The sequence below is a fragment of the Acanthochromis polyacanthus genome, chromosome 4 (assembly GCF_021347895.1).
Source record: "Acanthochromis polyacanthus isolate Apoly-LR-REF ecotype Palm Island chromosome 4, KAUST_Apoly_ChrSc, whole genome shotgun sequence".
NCBI classification, from domain to species: domain Eukaryota; kingdom Metazoa; phylum Chordata; class Actinopteri; family Pomacentridae; genus Acanthochromis; species Acanthochromis polyacanthus.
Genome location: NC_067116.1, coordinates 37823622 through 37844994, shown reverse-complemented (window position 1 = coordinate 37844994; position 21373 = coordinate 37823622). Strand labels below are relative to the sequence as shown.

At 41.6% G+C, this 21373-nt stretch overlaps 1 protein-coding gene across 1 annotated transcript in view; it reads left to right on the top strand.

Moving 5' to 3' along the window:
- The window catches only part of ncanb (neurocan b), a 191019-nt gene that overhangs the window by 79870 nt on the left and 89776 nt on the right, over window positions 1-21373 (top strand). The window contains 1 exon segment of the mRNA XM_022192043.2: window positions 1360-2541. Coding sequence (XP_022047735.2) covers window positions 1360-2541 — 1182 coding nt within the window.

The window sequence follows — 21373 nt, the reverse complement described above, 5'->3', positions numbered from 1 at the left end:
TGTCAAATTGTGATAGAGCCTTTGTAGAAAATAAGTCTGATTCAGAACGAAATATGCAATCATGTATGAATGAGAGGCACAAAACTGACAACAAATCATTAACAGGACTTTTGCAGGTCTAAACAGCTGTTTTGTGTAGATTATTGGGTGACAAGACAAGCCAGTCAGTAAGAGCTGCCTGTTAGGTCGTAAACTCCCTTTGTGTGTTTTCCCTCCTCGTTGATCGTCTGTCCTGCCCTCATTGGTTTCACTTGTGTCTTGTCGTATCAATCTGCCCCTCTGTATGTATATTTATAGGCTTGTCTTTCCTTGCTTTAGTTGCCAGTTAATGTTTACTTTGCTGTTCACCTGCCTGAGTTCTTCCTCTTCTAGCGTGTGTGTTTTATAACCAAAATGTTTGACTTTGTTGTCTGGTTTTGGTTTGTCTCCTATGCTTTTCTTCCAAGTCTCACTTTTTGGTTAACCATTGTCTGCTCCCTGTATTGTTTTTTTGTTTGTTTTTAACCCTTGAGTTAGTAAAAAAAAAAAAAAAATCTCTCTCTTTTCAAACCTGCCCTTTTAAACCATTATTTGGTTTGATCTATGGCCATATCATTGGTTCTAAATTGAAATATTACAATTAATGTAACATTTTTGCTTCATCGCTTGAAAAATTTCATATTTTTGTTCTTATCGTGGCTCTTCTTGATTTTTGTCAGGTTCAGTTAGTATAAAGGGAAATTAAATTCTTTTGTGCATCTATCAGGATTAGGGGAGGATTTAAACAGCAATCCAAAGACAGTTGTGAGGTTGTTTGCTCGTATGGTGTGGGAGACGTCAATCAAATTTGTTCGAACCATCTTCACTCAGTCCATCAAACAAGTGGTAATTTTTTTTCTGTGAAACTCTCAATAAATTTCCCCAAACTTCAACTTTTCTTGTTGCTAATCATGACCGTTTGAAGTTATAATGAAAGACTATTATTTTACTGTTACATGGTAAACTCCATTACCTGCTTGGAACACAATCACATTAGTTTTATATGCAGTTTTTCTTGACTTGATTAGTTTTCTTATCCCGTAGCTGTTTGCAGAGTGGGTACCAAAAAAAGGACATATGCATCTCTTATGAAAGAAATCAGATATCCATACTTGTTCCAACTCAAACCACTGGTTGCAGCGAAGCCATCTCCCTGCTAACACAGTGTCATGTTTCCATAATCATTTTGTAACTCTACTCCCCGAACAAGTTTCACCGGGTTCATGTAAGGCTGGCTTGAGCTTTTAATTGCTAATTCTACATCCATAAAATTAAATTCACCCCATCCCCCGATGATGGAATTGTATTAATTAGTCTGTTCTGTCTCTTTGTTCCCTGTAGAGTTCCCTTCATCGGGTTCTACTGAGAGATCACCACCCAGTGAACATGTCAACATATCCGGTCCTCAGGGATCCAGAGGACACCCTGCCTTTGCTCCCAACCCAAGCAGCAAGTTTCAGTGGGCCATCAAGTCCATGCGAGGCCCCAAACAAGGCCCTCCTGGAAACGTGGCCTATGTGGGTAAACACCCCACCTGGGAACCACTGGAAGCCAAATCAGGACCCCTTGAGGTGATGACCTTGCCCACCTCCCTTCGACAGGACAACCTGGAAAACTACTCGGGTGAGGGCAAGGACCCGGATGCAGAGGGAGCTACTACTGCAGCTGCCAGAAGTGGCTCAGGCGAGGAGAAGGAGGTAGAGGGGAGCGGAGAGGGGGGCAACTTTCCTGGTGGATTTGCAGTGAAAGTCAACAATGTGGCCAGCAGTGGTGCCAAACTGAGTACTGAAAGCGAAACTTCACTCAGCCGGAGTGATTTCGTCACTGTGGCTGAGCTCACTACTCTGTCCCAGTGGCAGCTTGTGGAACAACCCACCACTCCACCGCAGAGCTCCCAGGTTTCAGACACAGCAGAAGAGGCCAGGGGAGAGATCCTCTACGTACACCGGCCTACCGACAATCTCTCCTCTGCCCCCTCACGCAAAGAGGAGGATGGTTCCAATTCAGGATTCATTCCGGTCCTTAGGAATCACAACAAAGACACCAGCAGGAACGAGGTGATGGCGACCACGCATGAAGCATTAAAGGAGGCGCTGACAACTTCTGAGGTAACAACTGTGGAGCCTCTCACTGGAGACGCTCAGAGGACGGATCCTGCCACCACAGCAACCACTCCGCAAAACACAGCGGACACTTCCTCAACAGAGGAGCCATCTATTTCCATTTCTTGGGTTCAAGAAGAGAAGGAGAAAACTACAGCAACTCCAACACCCGGTGGAGAATCTCAAACGGCTACTGGAGTCCTTCATTTGACCACCGTCGCGTCAGACTCCAAAGTTGGTGCAACAGCAATGGAATCCAGATCTGCAGTTTCGGAGTCCTTCATTGTGGGAAGTCGTTGGACAACTTTGAAAACCTCAAAGCCAGAGGAACAAAAAACCCCAGAGACAGCAGAGAACAAAGACACAAGCAATCCATTTGGTATTCTCGTACCCAACTGGGCATTTGGGATCATCCCATCAGGTAGGTCTCCATGGCATTACTAGTGAATGATTGAACTCTCATTATTATCTTTGTGATTAGCACTACATATTTAAATGTGTTTACAGTAGCAGCAGTAAGTTAATCCTCCACCTGAGTTCACAGCCTCCGGCAACCACCTCAAATATAAAATATCTACTCCACCATTTCCGTACTCTGTCCTTCGCTTGTTGTTTCGTTTTACATCTCCTTTCTGTCTCTTGCTCTGACATACATCATGCATTCTTAATCCTGCCTTGTTCTTTCTTTTTGCCTTCACATCCTCTTTCTTTCCCTGTCTTTCCCCCTCACGCTGGTTTAGAGACAGTTCCGCATATCGAGGCAGTTTACTGAGGTGAGACCAACTAGGTCTTAGTGAAGTAATTAGCGGGTCAGAGTGAGTGCAATTAGGTGAACTGGGGAGAGGCAGAGATCCTAGTCCCCAACAAATCAATGTAGACACAAACTACAAGATGGGACTCGTAATTGACTGCGCTCTCTTGTCTTTTCTCATTTTCTAGTTTGTTCATGTTCGCTCTGCTCTTTCTCTCACATTCGGCTCAACTTTCTTCTCTCTCAGTCACAGCGGTTTCTGTGCCGTTTCACTCAGCATGCTCGCATTGATTTCTTATGATAGTTAATGGAACCGCTACTGTGGCAAAAAGCCACAAAGTAAATGAACAGAGCAAACACTGTATTCTTTGCACCGCTCATTTCTTCCTTGTCTAAATTTGTAATCTTAACGACCAAAATGTGTTTGCTTAATGTTTAATGTATTTGTCTTGGAGGACTGCAATATTTATTGTGTCTTTCTGCTTAACTAATGTCCCTCATTCATCCCCAGCTCCGTGTTTTTCTGGGTTTTGGGAATACATATTTAAAATTATGACTTGGGTGATTAGTCATCTTGTTCAGCAAAGTGCATTTCTAAAAGTTTGCTTCTTAAGATATCCCATGGATGGAATAGAATTAGTAGGAATTAAGGGGCTTAATTTACATGAAGTCTAGTAATAATGATTCACCAGATTGTAAAATTACTTCCAATTACTGTATGTTTTGAAAAAATGTCCTCTAACTTGCACGCTTTGAGCTTCTCCTGCAATATTCACCACTTTATTTACACACATTTTACCAGTAGTGAGCATTTTTTTTCTTGGTGTTTTTTTGTTTCTCAGAGAAACCAGCCTTGATCCAGTGATATTTCCTATTTTTTAATAGTATTGTGAAGTGAAGGACTTGCCTTTACTCATTTAATAACAGCGGGAGGAGGGTATTCTGATAAGATTGCGATTTCAGCAGAATGTGCGGCAGCAAACCAATAACGAAGGCTCAACGCTGCTTTGTCTTGTTTGCTTGAGGTGGAGTGGTGCATTCAATATATTTTGCATTTTCTGAATGCTTTCCGTGGAGGATAGCCATGACCTATTATGCAATCATTTAATTTCATGTACGTACTTCAGGTAGTTTTCATTTGGAGAAGAAAAACTTTGGTTTATGTAACCGGGAAGCTCAAGGACACTTCCTGTCGTTCTTGAGATTAAATTGCGGTCTCCGTACTCACTGTATCATCCTGTTTTGTATTAAGAAAATTAAAACAAAGCAGTCAGTATCAGAGGACATTTTTTTCTTTATCAGGGTGAAATCTGAATGGACTGAGGGGCCCTAGTCTTGTTGAGTGATTAGAAGCATGAGACCCCTCCTTCTGCGTGACCTTTTGTAGTTGTCAGTTTTTAGTACAGAGGAAATTACAGCAGTGGTTCTCTGCCCATTACTGCACAGAGATAGAGACGCAGGAGGGAAAGGGCAGGAGGATGGACAGCTCTGGGAGGGAAGAATATGGGATGGGGGCGTTGAGGGAGAAGGGGGAGAGAGGTGAGTGTGTCCTCCATGATTCTGTGGGTTGGAGTACATAAACCTTTTTAATCAATGATCAGAGACTACGCTACCACGGTTTCACAGGCCTCCAGAGAGTATATTTCTCCTCCTCTGCTTGTCTTTTCCCTTCTTTCCGTCTTTTCCTTCTTTACATTTCTGCGCTTCTTTCCAATCTTTATTCGCTGTTTGTACACAACGGGGCCCCTCTGTGTCCTATTTGGCCATATATCGATGTGATAAGACACTGATGTATAACGCCACAGCCAGCTTTTTCAATTCCCCATTGCTCTGGCCTCCAGCTAAACCCACACAAATTGGTGGACATACTCACACATTTTTAAAAATAAAGCTAAATATATGAGAATAAATTCCAAGCTCGCTCAGGAGTAAACCTCGATAATCCGTCCCACATGTCGCACCATCACAGAATACGTCTTAATCCTTCTCTGCAAACACTGTAAGAAAGTAAACACATTTTTTTTATTGCTCATATCGTCATTTCCATATTGTATAATCCCTAAAAGCAGTATTTAAGGAAATTTGTAACACGACAAAGAAGTTACAAAATTGATTTCCAGCCCAGTGCGTTCCAAAAAGAATGGAAATTTCTGAAAGCTTCAAAGCGATAGTTTCCGGCCCTTCACGCTGATGAAGCAAGGCAGGTGCATACAGTAATATCGGCTGCCTGTCCAGCCTTTAAATTACCGATGCCGTTCTGATACTCTGGCAAACAGGCGAGAGGATGCCTCTGAGTTATAGTCATCTTGACTAAAGCCTTGTCCCAGTCTCAAGATGGATCAGACCCCTGGCAACATCAATAACACGGCAGCCAGCCCTCAACCAAATTAGAGTGTTAAATTTGGAGGAGAAGAGCCAGTAGGTTGAAGTGTGTGTATATGTGTGCATGGCTGTGTATGTGTATTTGTAGGCGGATGGGGGTAAGACGGAGATAAATGGAGACAGGGACAGACTGGGGTGGCATATTATCAGTGCAGGTCTGTGGATAGATGTTCAGTTTGTCTGCTGGCTGTTGGAGTCCTTGGATAGGCTGTCTGGAGCAGCGAGAGGGCACATTCTCAGTGCTGCATATAGAAGTCTATTGATTTTCCTGCCTCTCGCTCCCTGTGTCTCCCATCTTTTTTTCCTCACTATCCCTCTTTTTGTATCTTCTCTGTCTCTGCCATACCGGCTTTTTTTCCCTCCATCTCTCTCGCGCTCTATCTCCCTGACTTTATGTCTTTTATTACTCCTCTGGTCATTGTTATGACTCCCCTGGCATAATGTTTTGATAGCCTCTTGAACCCTAATGTGATGCAACACGAGGCAGTCAATTGCCGTCAAACCGTATCTGTCCCCTGTGCGATCCTCAGCAGGAGCCTCATCACCGCCTTTTAAAAAAGAAAAGAGCCACCTCCCTTTTTAATCCATCCATCGCCTAATCTATCATCTTCCTATCTGCTCCTCATCTTCAAGTTTCTCTTCTTTTTCTTTCTTTTTATGGTGTAATTCCACAATTTTTCCATATCAAACACTCTTGCTGAATCTAATCCTGTGCTATTGGCTGCTGCTTATTAAATGAATGGGATTTGTTAAAGAACTACCTTTAGGGACATTGGGTTCTGCCGTGGTGTGGGATGAAATGGCGTTACATAGCGCTCTGTGCTTACTGTGCATAGGCTCTTTGTGTCCCGTTAACCAGGGGAATAACCAAGCAACCGGAGTGTTGAAAATGAGCCTAAACAGAATCTGCTGAGGAATCACACTGAGCCTTTTGTGTACATCACTGACTCTTAATAGTGATAATGCACACCACTTTAAAATCCACGGAACGTGCACCAAGTCTCTAAAGTCCAACTCTCTCTTAATGCCTGTCTGTATTCCAGGATGAAATGCTGCTACACATCTCAGTCTGGTGAAGGCTGTTAAAGACAAAAGGCGACTTAATAAAAACAAAACCTTTTTTTTATTTTTTATTTTTTTACAAACATGACAAAATCCCATTATTGCCTCTCACAGATAAGAGACCAGAGACAATTAATCAATACCATCTCATCTCACTGACAACGTCAAACAACCCAGCCAGGTTTTCTTTTATGACTTCGAGCTCCTTCATTCTTAGATTATTGGTGCTGACATGAATGACAATGTCGCTGCTGTACAGTCAGTTGTTGCTGGGCTCCCCTGATTCCCTACACATGATGCAAGTGTCCTTGGGAGGTGAGAATCTGTGGCTATGTGTAAACTGTGGCGGCAATTCTAATATGAAACTACAGGCAATGTGCACTATTTGACGCCCTTTTTACTCCTGTTCATGATGCTACAAAAGACTGGTGTCAGTTAAGCTAATGCTATCATGCAAACAGTACTTCAAACAACTCTTAGACTAAACTAGTTTGAATTGCATATAGCAAAACACAAACACATAATACAGTTGGAGATGCTATGTTCACACAGTCGAGGCAAAGTTGACTACACTGTAAAAAATGATTCTTTACTGACAGTTTATCTGCCATGTCTTCAACAATTTACTGCTATTTTACAGATACTTTTAGATAATAACTAGTCCAATTACAGAAGAAAAATTTAAATTTAGAAGTTAACTGTAAAAAAAAAAAAAAAAAAAAGAAACGGGCCAAAAAGATGATATTTAGATGAAAATCTGTACTTTTACAAATGATAATTCATTCTTTTGCAGTGTTTGATGGTAAAATGACACTTTTTATACTGTGTTTGGATCAGCAAAAAATATTGCAATTCACGTTTACTATGTAAACAAAGACAAAAACAAGTAACATATATAATATCCACATCAAAAATCTGTATTTTCACAAATACTAATTTGTTCTTTTTCAGTGGGTGACTGTAAAGTCTCACAGTTTTGCTGTATTTCAGTCTGCAAAAATATCAATATTGCTGCTCATTTCAGTGTTGTTTTTTTGTGTGTTTGTTTTTTGCGGTATTTTTTTTTTTTTTGATATTGTAGTTTTCCACTATTTTTTAACATTTTATTTCTGGCTCTCTTGCTGCCAGGTTTTCAGATTAGCAGACGCTCATTATGATGTATTTTCAGGTGAAATCAGAATATGTTGGCAGGATATTGTTGCGAGAGTTACTTGAACTACTGCTACCCAAATGTTGGCATGATTTATGGAAAGCTGTGGAGTTTTACAGAGCTGTGGAACTTTTCACCTCCACCCACATGAATGGTTGTATTACTCAAATACGTACTCTGTAAATGTACACATAGATTTATTTCCAGTTGAAACCCATAGATGAACATTTCAGAGACAACAAATACGTAAGCAGCACTGTCCTTTAGCATTTGGTAGTGGCTCGGGGGGTTATGGTGAAGTTAAGTTTTGTAGAGCAGTAATTTACTAATTTCAGTTTCAAGGATAAGGAAGCGCTTTGCTTGAAAAAAAAACGTGGTCTGAAAGGAACCCTTCTGCCACTTAAGTTTTGGGTGGAGTTTTTTTCCTCACAGTCGGGTGTGATTTCTAAGTGGAAAATCTATCAATATGTCTTTAATGCTGAGATTATTTTGAAAATGAATTGCCGCTAGAACAACATAATATCGATTAAGTACAGAAAGTAGAGAAAAAGGAGAGAAAAAGAGCGTTCAGGATGAAAAGACAGCTCATCATACTTAGTCTCTCAATGGACTGAGTCAATTGCTGCAACTGTAAAGGACATTTCACATTAAAGCAAGCACTGTTATGTAGGTAAATACATGCTGTTTTGCAAAACGCTGTTGGTTTTACACTACTGAAGACAAATACACAACGATTTAATAATTCAGTGAAGACTTTTCTTTACAGCAGGCAAAACGCTCCAGCAAAGTATGTTGTCAGTGTTCACTGACATTTTGGGAATGGAAAATGTTGATTTATACATGTGAAAGTCAATGAAACAAACAGTTGCATTTGTAAAGCTAATGCGCCATCAAAAATTTGGTTTAATATTCTGCAGTGAGCCTGAAAAAGCACAGAAAAGCTGTCTTGAATGGGGATTTTTATGGCATCATAAAAATGCTTTATTATCTTTGCTGCCACAACAAAACCTGGTGATTATTCAGCCTCTAGGAGCCCCATCACAGGCCGCTGTATTTTATTTTTTAGATTGTATGACCCCAAGCTCCCATTATGGCAGATGAATGACTGAATATCTTGACTGTTCCTTGTAGCAAATCTGCAGCAGAATTGAAAAACAAGTTTTGTTGTTTTTTATGAATATTTTCTCATCTCACAGCTCTCTTAAGATCACTTGGGAGGCAGACCAAAGTGTTAACGTCAGTAGCACAACAACAATGGATTCTAAGCTCCAGTTTTCAGTTTCCCTGGGCACAACATGTGCTTTTTAATCATGTGTTTGTTCTATTATTGCACAGCTTTATGTTCACACATGGGCTGCACATTGGCTTGGTGGTTAGCGCTTTGGCCTTGCAGCTAGAAGATCCCCGGTTCATGGATCGCTCCGCATGAAGTTTGCATGTTCTCTCTGTGTATGTGTGGGTTTTCCGTGGTTTCTCCGGCTTCCTCCCACAGTCCAACAACATGCTGAGGTTAACTGGTAGCTCTAAGTTGTCTGTAGGTGTGAATGTGAGTGTGATTGTTTGTCTGTATATGTGGAGCTGCAATAGGCTGGTGACCCCCTTTCGCTCTAAGTCAACTGGGATGGACTCCAGCCAGACCCTACTGAGGATAAGTGGTGTATAGACAGTGGATGGATGGATGTCTACATATGCACAGAGAATTGGTCGTCTCTTTTTCTTCATATTCAAATTTCCATCACCTTGCATTTTTGGACTAGAGGTTTATCATCATCAGTGCTTTTCCCACATCAGCCACATATTGGGAATAAGTGCCCCACTTAGTTTTTTTGAATGAGACACAGTCAAACCAAATGACACAATGAGAAATAAAACTAGCAAAAATAAAATATTTAGCAACACAGCAGCCTAAACCACCAACGGCTTGTTGGAGCGTTTGATTGTCTTCATCTCCTCCTAGTTTATTGTCGTCATTTTCATTTAGCCACATCTCTAAACCAGATAAGAGAATACCTCTGCTGAACTATATGTCACCCCATTAAAAACTCAGACAGCGATTCACTGAGAACTATTGTTTCCTCCTTTTTTTTCGTCCCCAGTGAATCCTTATCGGGGAGTGTTTATTGTCAGGTACAGCCTTAGGGCCCCTGAGGGTGCGTAGAGTTTCATAAAGCAAAGAACAACATCACCTCTGTGTGCCACCAAGTGGGAGATGATGCGAAGGATGGATGGAAACAGAGAGCTTGACAGGGTGCTGTCAGAAAGAATTTAATCCTCTGTGTGGACTCATTGTGTGGCTGTGCCGAGAGGGAGACACTAACCTGGTCAGGTTATGTGGGTAACCGTTACAATGGAGCTTTCAGGCACCATCAGATTAAATGTCAAGAATCAGCTTCCTTTTGCTGAAAATATATTTCCCTTCTCTATCTGTATCTGACAGCTCTGTCCCCTTAGAGGTCAAAGAAAGGAGACAAACTGTGGCATTTTTTCACATCACTTTCTCCTTGCACGAGCATACTGCTTCCATTACGCCCAAATGAGAAAGCTCCGGACATCGATTTATTATGATGTGAAACTGGTCGCCAGACACGGTGGGAATAGGCTGCCTATTATTCCTGTAGCACATCCAACAAATAGATTTGAATAGCAGCATCCTTGAGATGTTGCTCTCGCATTTTCATTCTCTATTTGCAGCCCGACACGCGCATATCTGTCAGCAATTCCGCCAGTCACACATGTGGGCGCACGCCGTCGAAAACGGAGCCGCCTGCCATCAAGGTTAACAGTGAAATGTATGATTTCAAATTGAGGTATTTTCAAGCTAGAGAGGAGTGGCAGCAGAGGGGATGAGTGCACCCAGCTGGAGTTTTTGAGCTGCCAGATTGCCTGACTGACTTCACTCCCTCTCGCTCTCGCCGGCGCTGCGGGCAGAGCGGAGCAGTGGCAGGGGTGTTTGGCTCCCAGCATCAGTCACAACGCATCATGCAGCAGCCAGCCCAGAGCGGGTGGAAGGGTTGAGGGGTCTCCTCATGTCGGGCATGTCTGACACACCCACGGATCTGTCCCAGCGGTGAGGATTCAGAGACGGGGGGGAAATGACATGTCTCGGAGGGAGGAAGGTTTCTTAATGGGTACAGGACAGGTGGTGGATCTGAAAGTGCAAATTATAGAATTTGGAGAGCCATAAGGAGAAAGGGCACGTTTGCAAATTGCTACTGTGAATTTGAAGTTCTTTGGGAAGCTTTTCAGAGTGTGTGCTGGCAGGGGCACTGTCAGGTCATGTAAAGTAGTTCTTGTTTGTTGAGTTTTAAACATGTCTCCAGGCAAACCCTGCTGCCCAGAGCCTGCTTCTTCTAATAGCACCGCTCTGCTGTCAGAACGGCTTCTTAATAGTAGCCACAGTGGAATACAAACGGACAGGAACGAGAGCACAAGACCCCTCATCCATGTGTGTGCTTTCATTGCTTATATGTGGGGACCTGAATGTGTTCACTCTGTGGGGACTTGACTTCCTTTCGGGGACAAAAAGCAAATCCCCATAATGTGAATCAGTCTTTGTAGGGTTTGGCAGTGATGGTTAGTCTCAGGGAAAGTCATTTAAAGGACCTTTGTAGTGACTGAAACCCAACTCAGTGTGTGTGTTTGTATGTGCAGTTCCTCCTTTCCCTTTCTGCTCTGGGGTGTTTTTTTGTTTTGTTTTGTTTTGGCGTGTTTGCAAAAACAGCACAACATGCAAAGTCACATGTCCAAGGTCAGTGAAGGTTCGTCCAAACGAGTGCTTGTCATTTGTGTCCATATTTGCACAAAGGATTTGGCAGAATTAGAGAATAAATTGAAGGATGTGGTGATTAATCATCTCAGCCAGGCACATTACTGGTCTCATCACTCTTAAGCAGATGTGCCAATCACGGTAGGGTATGACTCACCATTTTCATCAAGACGAGAGTGCAAATAACCTTCTCCAAGCAGGAAAATGGTTTTGTTTGCTGCGAGCTGCTGGCAAGGGACAAACACACAGCACTACCAATGTGCTGCCAGACGATGACGTGCCTTTGTACATTTAATTTACGGCATCTGTGGATGTTCTGAGTCTGGAGTGTCTTTCAGTAATGGACAGGTAGTGCATCATTCCTGTTTTTTGTTGAGCTGAATCACAGTCCTAGTCATAATCAAAGAGTATTGTCGGACAGACTTCTTTTCCCAGTGCTGCAGGTCAAATCTGCACGCCACATGAGGAGTGATATCCCACAAACAAGATGACAGAAGCTTGTGCGGTTGCTTTGCAGCAGCTTGGCATTGTTTGGCATCATCAAAGTAACTACAATGGTTCATTGTGCACATATTGACACTGTACTTTAACATAGAACTCTTCAAACAGAAACACATGCACTGTAACACATGCCAGTCCTGCTGCCTCCAGATGGCTGTAATAATGTGTTCAGACCAATGAAAAAGCAACTAGATGACAGTTCAACGGAATCTGTCGATATAAAGTTAAAAACTGGTGCTGGACACTTTTCACTGCATGAATATCCCTAACAACATTAATGAGCACTTGAACAAAGCTTCTGTGACTCGATGACAATGCAGCTGGTTATCCTTGACGATTTTGTCACTCGTAGAGTGAACAAAACATAAGGATTTAATCAGCTTAGAGAAATCGTTTTCCTATAGTGTACAAACAGTGATGGATGAGAAGAAACTCACAATATAGCCTGTTTTACTGTTATCACAATGCAGTTGCTCTTTCAGCGATGATCTCAATCATTATAAATCATCTAAAGCATGTTTTTCATTGGAAAAAGAACAGCATTACTCAACAAATAAAACCACAGATCCAGTTTTCGCCCAAATACCAGCCTCTTGCTCTGCTACCTGGCTTGCATGCAGGTCATGTCTGGTTACACTTGACCTCAGCTGTTGCACCACATATGCTGCCAGCGTACAAAAATACGAAAACTGGACAGTGGATTTCAGGGTCAAGACCGTACCTGTCCCCTGTGCTTTGTGGGCACTTACCACAAATTCATGTCTAAATGTGAAACTGCACGCTCAACTATGTCTACTGCACACTTCTTTGGACAGCATATTAATCACGCACACATGCATGTTCATTGAGTTTTGGCTTCACTAGAAGAGTAACAACACAAGTCCCAGGGTGAATAATTCATAAGGCGCCCATCATCTGCTTTTTCTGTGTCTAATGTGCATATAAAATATTGTTGGATAATTATTTAAAAAAAGCAGGGGATGCACTGGATTCAATATTCCTATTTCACAAAGCCCTGAAAATGAGCGCAAAGACACACTGAAGAGAAGGGGGGGGGGGGGGGGGGGCAAAGTGGATTGAATGTGTTTGTGATGATAAGCCAGGATGGATTATTTTCTTGCCACTCTGACAGCCCAGATAATGCAATTTGTTTAGGGCGAACGGAGATGCTACAAGTGCCGCTCTTGTAACAATGGACCCTCAATTTGTTTGGCAGTCTCGCCGCGCGGGCCAGCGGAATTGGGTTGTATTGAATTGGTGGCATGTTACTCCTCCCTGGTCCTCTCCGGGCTGATTCGGTGTGACGCTCGGCCCAGAAGGTGCTCGCTGAGAGTGCATCGACTGCTTTTTTGCTGTCTCAGGCTTCTGGCACTGTAGATAATCGCTGGTGTCATGCTTTCTCATAGTTGGTGTGGTTGCGTGTGTGCAAGCGTCTGTGTGTTTATGTGTTTGCTTGTGCAAAGGAAGGAGGAGGAAAGTATTTAATGCGGTTGAAAAGTTTCATTTAACAGTGATGAAAACTTGGCATGGAGTAGAATCCGAAAGTCAGTTCTAAAATTGTGTATGTGAATTTTTATTGTTGTATTTTTTTCCATTTTTTATATGATAAGCTGTGATATAATATATATCTTCTGTTTAGCATCTCCACCGCGCTGTCTCCTTCAGGTCACAGACACCTCTAGGGTTAACTTACACCCATAAAATATGACTGAAATTGATAGCAGCTTCATTTAAATAAATAATAACTTGGAACAGTTTAATGTGTTGTAAGGTAGTCGTAGTCATTTGAGTAATCCAGTGTTGATTGCAGCTTACTTACTAATAATTAATGGATTACTGTAATGGATTACATGTGGATTGCTTTAGAACTCGGGGTTTGACATTACGGACCGCAGCCTACATCCAGTGTTGTTTTCCCCTCTTGGACACCCGGTCTATCGCACAGATACGCACAGGTGTGTATTTGCAGCCAGACACGGGGCACAGCATGTGGTCAGACTTCAGAAATAGCTGCTCCCACCCCTGCAGTGCTCATCAATCCTGCTTTGTCAGAGGCCGCTCTGCTCGGGCTCGGTACAGTAATCACATCAGTACACCTGCTCCGTGTACAACCTTCCCTCTAAGATATGAACATGTTCCCATAGGGTGCCGCATGACATGTGCAGTTTTCGAAGTGGTCAAGCTGGGTTCAAACTCCGATTCAGAAAGTGCAGAACTTGTCATTTGTCCTTGAGCCCTGACTTCCTTATAGTTTGGGGAACGCTCAGCAGCTGATTAGGTACTCTGATCAGGAAATCAATAGTGAGAAGATCAACTCAATTTACAACACTTGACTGACTCATACTGTATGTAGTAATGTGGCCTTCACAGCGACATGTCCTGCTTGATTTTATCGCTGCCACATATAGTGCATTTTTGCAGTGATATTTTGGGCTGTTATAGTCTACAATCTTAGGCTACACACTGAGACAAAACAGCTAATTTAGACCCACATTTATGAACCTGTCAATCAGACATATGCTATTCAGGCAGCACGTTGCTAAAATTATTTGCCCTAAACTCAATTTGCAGAATCGTCCTTTTTCGTCACCTGGCTGCCACCTCTCAGCCTTTCAATTAACCATGCTTTCATTGCAAAATTGATGTTTTTCAGTCTGACGCAGACGTGACCAAAATTGTATTAAACCCGTCTCAAGCTCAAAGTGTTTCAGTGGAATAACTTCTAAGTCCAGAAAAGGTCACAGTTAACCCATGTTTGTACTGTAAGCTTCCCCAATAAAGCATCAGTAAAGTTTATCTCATCTCATTTCCCTAGAAAGGACAAAATGCAAAGATGATTATAAAAAAATTTGCTTCACTCTGGCATGTTTTTTCTTATTTTCTGCTATCTTAATCACAACAATAAATTTTAAAAAAATATTTACTTTATCCATGTAACATTTCACAAAGAATATTAAGTGCTTCCATTAAAATGCTGAATTCGATGAGTATTTAAAAGTAACTCACTGTATAAATACCACTGTAGACATGCAAAATAAACAAGATAACATAGTTAAGTCAGAACAAGTGAAGACAATAAATATAAGACATCTGAGACAACAGCTGCTGTGCCCAGAGGTTTGAGTAAATTCTGATCTACATCACAAAAGGAATCTAGCAATACCAACCATTGCATTTAAACACTGTAGTTTTATTTAAGGTGTGATAGTCCCTAAGTAATTTATGTGTAAATCGTGTCATGACCTCTCAGTTTTAGCTTGTGTGCCACTGCTTTAGACTGACAAGGAGGGCAGCTTGGTCTCAGGGAGGCCATTCATGCCGTCCTTCCCCATCATGCACATGAACTCACACACTGTGGAGCTGAGCGGTTCCTATTAAGTTCCACAATGCAGACTGACAGCTCCAGGACGCATCAAGTCATCTGACTCTGCAAAACTGACTGCTGGGGTGCTGACATCATCAGCAGAGACCAGATCTGCTCCACCAACGAGTAAACTTAACCTCTGTCTCACTGCATCTCTTCTTTTGTCCTCTTCCACCTTCTTCCCCTCCCTGCCTTTCCATTCTCATGTAGCTCACCTCTGTAAATCAATCACTTTGAAGTAATCTAAGACTGCATTGGGGTCTGCATCCCTGTGCTAGAGAGAAGTGTTATCTATATTTCAGCAGAAATGGGTTTCATATTTCCCCGGTGTGTATTCAGCTTGCCGTGGCAGTAATTGTAGCTCATCTGCCGTGAGTGAGCTGCGTGTCCGGGCCTCTCTGATGCATGTCCGTCTTGTCAGGGGAGAGGTGGAAATCTGAAGTCATGTAGGTCATACAGAGAGTTCAGTGAACTGCAGGCTTTAGTCAAACTGTCATTGCATTAGGATGAGTGCATTTTTCTTCATGGAACAATTCACAGAACATCTAAAGAGATCCTAGTTTAAAATTGTGAAATTTTGCTAAATTGACTTTACTTTATGGGTATCATTTAAGAAAAAGATTGACAGAAATAAACAGTTTGCACCGGTTGTGGTTCTTTGAAACGGCCTGGAAGAAATGAGCGATGCAGCAGCAACCAACAGTCACGTGACAAAAACTCTGGGAATTTGCAGGCTGTGTATAAAAGGAAAACATCTACAATATGCAGAGTCACCATTTTTTCAGTATTAGTAACAGCTGGGAGCAATTGGAAAAATATTCTACATGTTGGTTTAAGATTTTTTTTTCAGTTTTTGCCAAATATATAATCAAAGAAATTCTAAATTTAGTTGTTTTTTTTTTCCTTTTTTGGACTTTTGGCATTTTTGCTTTGTTATAGTGAACAAAAGCAATATTACATTTAAATATCTTCATTTTACATTGAAAATTAAAACAGCTTTGCATGGAAAAACTCCATGGAACACCTGAGAAGTCAGCAATGAGTCTCTTGCATCCAATAGTCACATGGCAAAAAAAAAATAATGTGGTGCTTTTTTTCTGAACAGGGCTGAACTGCAGGGTGTATTTTTACAGAGAAGATTGGAGATAAGTATAGAAACACATTAAAATGTAAGTAGTAAAATATGTAATGTGTAGAGTTCACAATGTTTACGGTATTTGTAAAAACCTGTGTTCACTTGGAAATATATTGCACATGTTGCCTCCAGGTTTTCCCAATTTTTGTAAATTTTTAAAAATCTTTATAAAATAACATATGTCATTATTCCTTTGTTATACTGTGCAAAGGACATGTTATCTCTACTTTTTATATTGTATTGCTGTGGAATAGAGCCCAGAGTGAGTGTGACAGCAGCAAAGAAACAAAGAAATGTATATCATTTTAGCCATCATTATTTTTATCAGTAACACTGTACTCACTGCTAAGATCTGCCAACAGATCGAAATGATCCAGGTCAGTATGTCAAGAATCATGAGCTTTCAAGTTTGAGAGATTTGTTGATTCAAGCCATGGGCATCTGTTGCATGTCATATCCTTTTCACTTTCTTGTCAACTCTTGTTAGCCTTGATACCAGACTCTACCAAAACTGTCGCTTTAACTTTAGTCCAGCAGTTAGCCTAGCTAACTATCATCTGCTTCAATTTTGACTCACATGCTTTATTCACAGCTGATATTCTGACCTCCCAAAGCAGGATAAGCACAGTGAAAATTAATGTTGGCGCCTTTTCATTAAGTGTCCTGGGAACCCATGACAGTGAGCCAAAGAAAACTTTTAATCCAGCTCAACTAAGTGGAATGTAGTCATTTTTAATGCCATCAATAACACCTGTCCTTTCTCTGCAATGACAAGCCAAAATGTCTGCTGTGAGAAAAGGTCATTCCAATTTGCTGCGCATAAACAGTGCAGTGATTTGATTGACTTTATGCTTGCTTACTTTTGGTTTAGAGGTTGCTATAATCTGACTAAACTGTTTACAACATGAGTGATTGATCGTATTATCATTGAGCAGTTCTTCTGTTTAACCTCAATCAGTAGGTGACCGGTATTTGCTACTGTCAGAGATTTACTGTAGACTCATTTTTCTAGACCAAATAAAATTCTGTGCTTTTGTGGAAACAGCATGACCATGGCCAGAAGTAGAAAACACTTAAAATACCATTAATCATGACAAAAGAAGAAAAAAGTTACATTTCTTTAATTGTATATTGTACATACCTGAAATCAACATGTGCAACAATTTCCAACTGTCTCCAGGTGGTAACAATACCGGGAAAATAATTACTACTTGCTGTAGATATTTTAATACGTACCTTTCATTATTTGTCCCCACACTTGTCTATCACTCGGTGCTTACGTTGCCTGCAGTTAAGCATAATTTAGCTGAAAAATCTTTTGTCAAGGAGCACAGTATTTTTGTTTTTTACAGAACGTGGTTGGAGCAAACAGTTTTTTTTGACAAAGTTTTAAAACAGACTTTCATGAAATATCACAATTTTAAACTTAGATTTGTTTCCCAGCCTAATAGCACCCCTCACATGAGTAGTTCACGGACCCACCCAATGATTCTCTCTATTTTCCCAGTTCCTTGCTCTGATAAGTGGTGTCATTTTGGCGATTTTGTAACAATAACATGGCTTTCAAGCCCTTCAGCTGCTTGTGGGGTTCAGGGGGTTTATTTAGGCTTTTCTCAAATGTGGGCTGCCGTATTGTTGGACCGTGCTGAACTGACACGGCCATTTCCGTAAATGATTTATTTCCTCTGAACACGTAAAACACATGTTTGCAACAGCCATCATGCAAGCAACAGCATAAATATTTCACGCTGCGCATTTATGGAGCCGTCACGACCATGACAACAACAGCTGCACTGAAGCCCACACTTTGCAGTTTAGCGCTGCCTTTCGTACGGCTTTAACCATTCCGTGTGCTTCAGTACCTTTTAGGGATGTGCTGTAGCATTAAATTTTAACGGGGCAGCTCTTGCCGGGGCCCAGGTGATGGCTTATCACGCTCATAGAGGGGGAACACTTGAACAGGCTGAGGCATGATCTCTGTTTCAGCAAAGCCATTACAAGGTTGAGTGAGTCTAAGCACGGCCACACAGCAGGTGATAAGCAGGTGTATATACAGTGAATGCAAGTGCGTATGTGTGCAGTTTTGCCGTGTGTTGGTGTTGTGTCACGGGTTTATTCAAGCGGAGCGCGGTGTTTTTCTGTCAGCACAGCCTTTTCTGCTCCCGTACAGTCGAGTCTGCTAACCACTGAGCTTCAGACTTCATCAGAGGCAAGACATTTCCCTCCTATCGCAATCCTTTTTTATGGTCCATTCGAAATCCTGGGGGGTATGTATGAGTTAACGTTGAGGAGTAGCTTCCCAAATGTGCCTCAACGCTAAGATAATCTCTCTCCTGAGAGGCTTAGAAAAAAATGTAAGATGACCCCATAGAGCACTAAAATGTCACCCAGCAGAACATATTTCCTAAAACTCTGCACAGGACGGAAGAGATGTTACAATATCTGCTCAGTGTCAGAGAAAAAGACTTTACATTATCTAGTTGGTGACTATGAATTAGTGTCACACCGCAGACCTCAACCCTGAAAGCTGAAACCCTGCAAGGCTTAAAACGTCTCTTTTTTTTTTGTTAAATCTGCCTATCTCACATGGAACAGTTTCTCTCTTCCTCCTTGTGTTTTTTTGCACTTGCAATCTTTCTCTTTCTGTCTTTCACACAGAAAGAGAAAGACACAGAGTGGGGATAGAAGAAGCGACCTATTTTAAGACCAGTGTGTAATTAATCATAAGCTAGCAGCCAGCATTAAGAGAGGAAAGAAATGTATGATAGCTCCCTCTGTGACTCTCTGTCCCTCCCTAGCTGACATTTTTTTCCTCTCATTCAGTCCATCTCTCTCTCTCTCTCTCTCTCTCTCTCTCTCTCTCTCTCTCTCTCTCTCTCTCTCTCTCTCTCTCTCTCTCTCTCTCTCTCTCTCTCTCTCTCTCTCACTTGTGCTTCTCTGTACTAAATTTTAATTTGTATCCTCTCCTCCCATCTTTCCCATGGTCCAGAGCCTCCCTCTCTTCCCCCTTTTTTTTCTCTCTCTCATGTTTTTTTAATCTGTTTCTCGCTTGCATATTAATTTTGTGCTTGCACACTCATATGCACAATCATTCCTCATTAACATTAAAATGCCGTCTAAAGAAATAACTGCCCCTGTGTGAATGTTTAAACGCTGAACCATCTGATGTTGTGGGCTGATTCCATGCGTGTTTACCCATTCAGGCGAAACATTTCCTTGGACCCACATTTTTTGTGTTTTCTTTGCTGTCGTCACACAATCCATACCTATGATTTCACCGTTGAGTCTCCGGGCTGCTGTTTGTGGACAGATGGTGAAGAACACTGTCTCATTTGTGTGTAATAAGTCGTTACTAATTGTCTGCAGATTGGATCAATGTCCTATTCTGCTACAGCTCTGCTCTGCCTGCGTTACCACTGCCGCCGTTTATCAGTGCTGCTTGCTGGTAGCCGAGAAAAAGTCCTTTCAAACTCACTATTAAGGCAATTTTGCTGGAACTGCTCGAATTATATCGAGAGATGGTTCTTTTGTGGGAAAAATTGGACCAATTTTGAGGTTTTTATGGAATAATCACATATATGCCGGCATACATGCATAAACACAGCTGGCACACGCTAGCTTTGCTCTAATTTTTCCTATCAGTGGATGACGCCATGCGCTTAAATCCCAAAGAGCTTATGGATTACTTTTTAAGATGTGCCATGTTCGTTTTTCACGATAGCACAGAAGAGATGTGTGTGGCGTTAATGCAGATAGTGCTGCATTATCACCCTCTGTGGTGTGATCGATTGGGGGATTGGTCATAAGAAGTTCACCTTTTGGTTCCCTGCTATGACTACTTTGACGGCTCAGCCCTCAGCTGTCAGTTACGCTGTGTGCATCGCCTGCCTGGGTTGTAATTCGCACAGGAGGGACATCTGTGTTGCTGAGATTTAATACAACTGCATGCAGAGATACTCAGGTCTCAGACTTGTCTTTGGCATTCTCTGTGGATAAGTGTGACTCAGGCAGATTGTGGCATGGAGTGGAAGAGTTTTTAGAGCACCTTAATTAAAAAAAAAAAAAAAAAAGATCCATAAGGGTAAATTGTTATTTGCATGCTAAATTCTTGCAGAGAGCAGATTGATATTTGCCCCAGTGTATCTGATTTTTACTTTTGATGTAACCATACTGCCTTTGGTGTTCATTTTGCAGTCATTTGTTGCCATTTGGTCCATCAGAGTAAGACTAATATGCTAATTCATTCAAAGGGAAACAGCGTGTTTTGTTTCTTAGGATACCTCACGCATTGACACCTGTAGCTTGTACAATTAGGCAGGAGCATTGCAGAGGGCTTGAAAGGTGTTAATTACCGAGCTGCACTGAGTGGAATAATGTTAGTTCAGTATTATCAGTGCCTTGCACCCTTAATGCAGTTTATTAATAGGTTAAGCATTCAACAAGCCTTGAACCATGTTGTTTTTTTTAATTATTCAGTAATGTCAGTTAGTACAGCAGACTAAAACAGCTCAATGTCTGCTTGATGAATTGGCACGGAAATTTTGTTTGAATATTCATGGAACTAAGAAGGCTAATCCTGGTGACCCCCTTGTTTTGCGTAGCCAGACTTATGGCCACAACTCCGTGTCAGCACTGGGGAGTAGTCTGACTGCAGAAATGATCATTCTCACTTAAGGAGAAGGAAGTGCTTTGACGCATTTTTATTTCTTTAAATGAATCACAGTCAACGTTGGCTGCACTAAGCCCAGGATGCAGCGATGGTGCCACTTCAAAATGGTGCCAGGGGGAACTTGTTATGGTGGAACATTTGCACATTGGGCAGTCGAACAGTCATTACACTGGCTGATTGATTGCAAAAACACCACAGAAAAAGACACGTGTTGACTGTGTGGTAGGATTTTTTTTTAGATAAAATTGATAATTTGATGAGTGGTACCCTAGAAGTAAAACCTATTCTTAAGCTTTAGCAAAGCTGGACTCAATAAAACCACAGACAGTTGGTTAGCTGTGTGGCTCTTGCAGAAATATATTAAAGTGAGAAGCTTTTGCAAAGTGGAATGGATTGGTGCATTGTCAATAAGACTGGTACATGCCACTTTTAGAGTGAAAACGTGTCACAGATCAACTCCAGCCGACAATGTG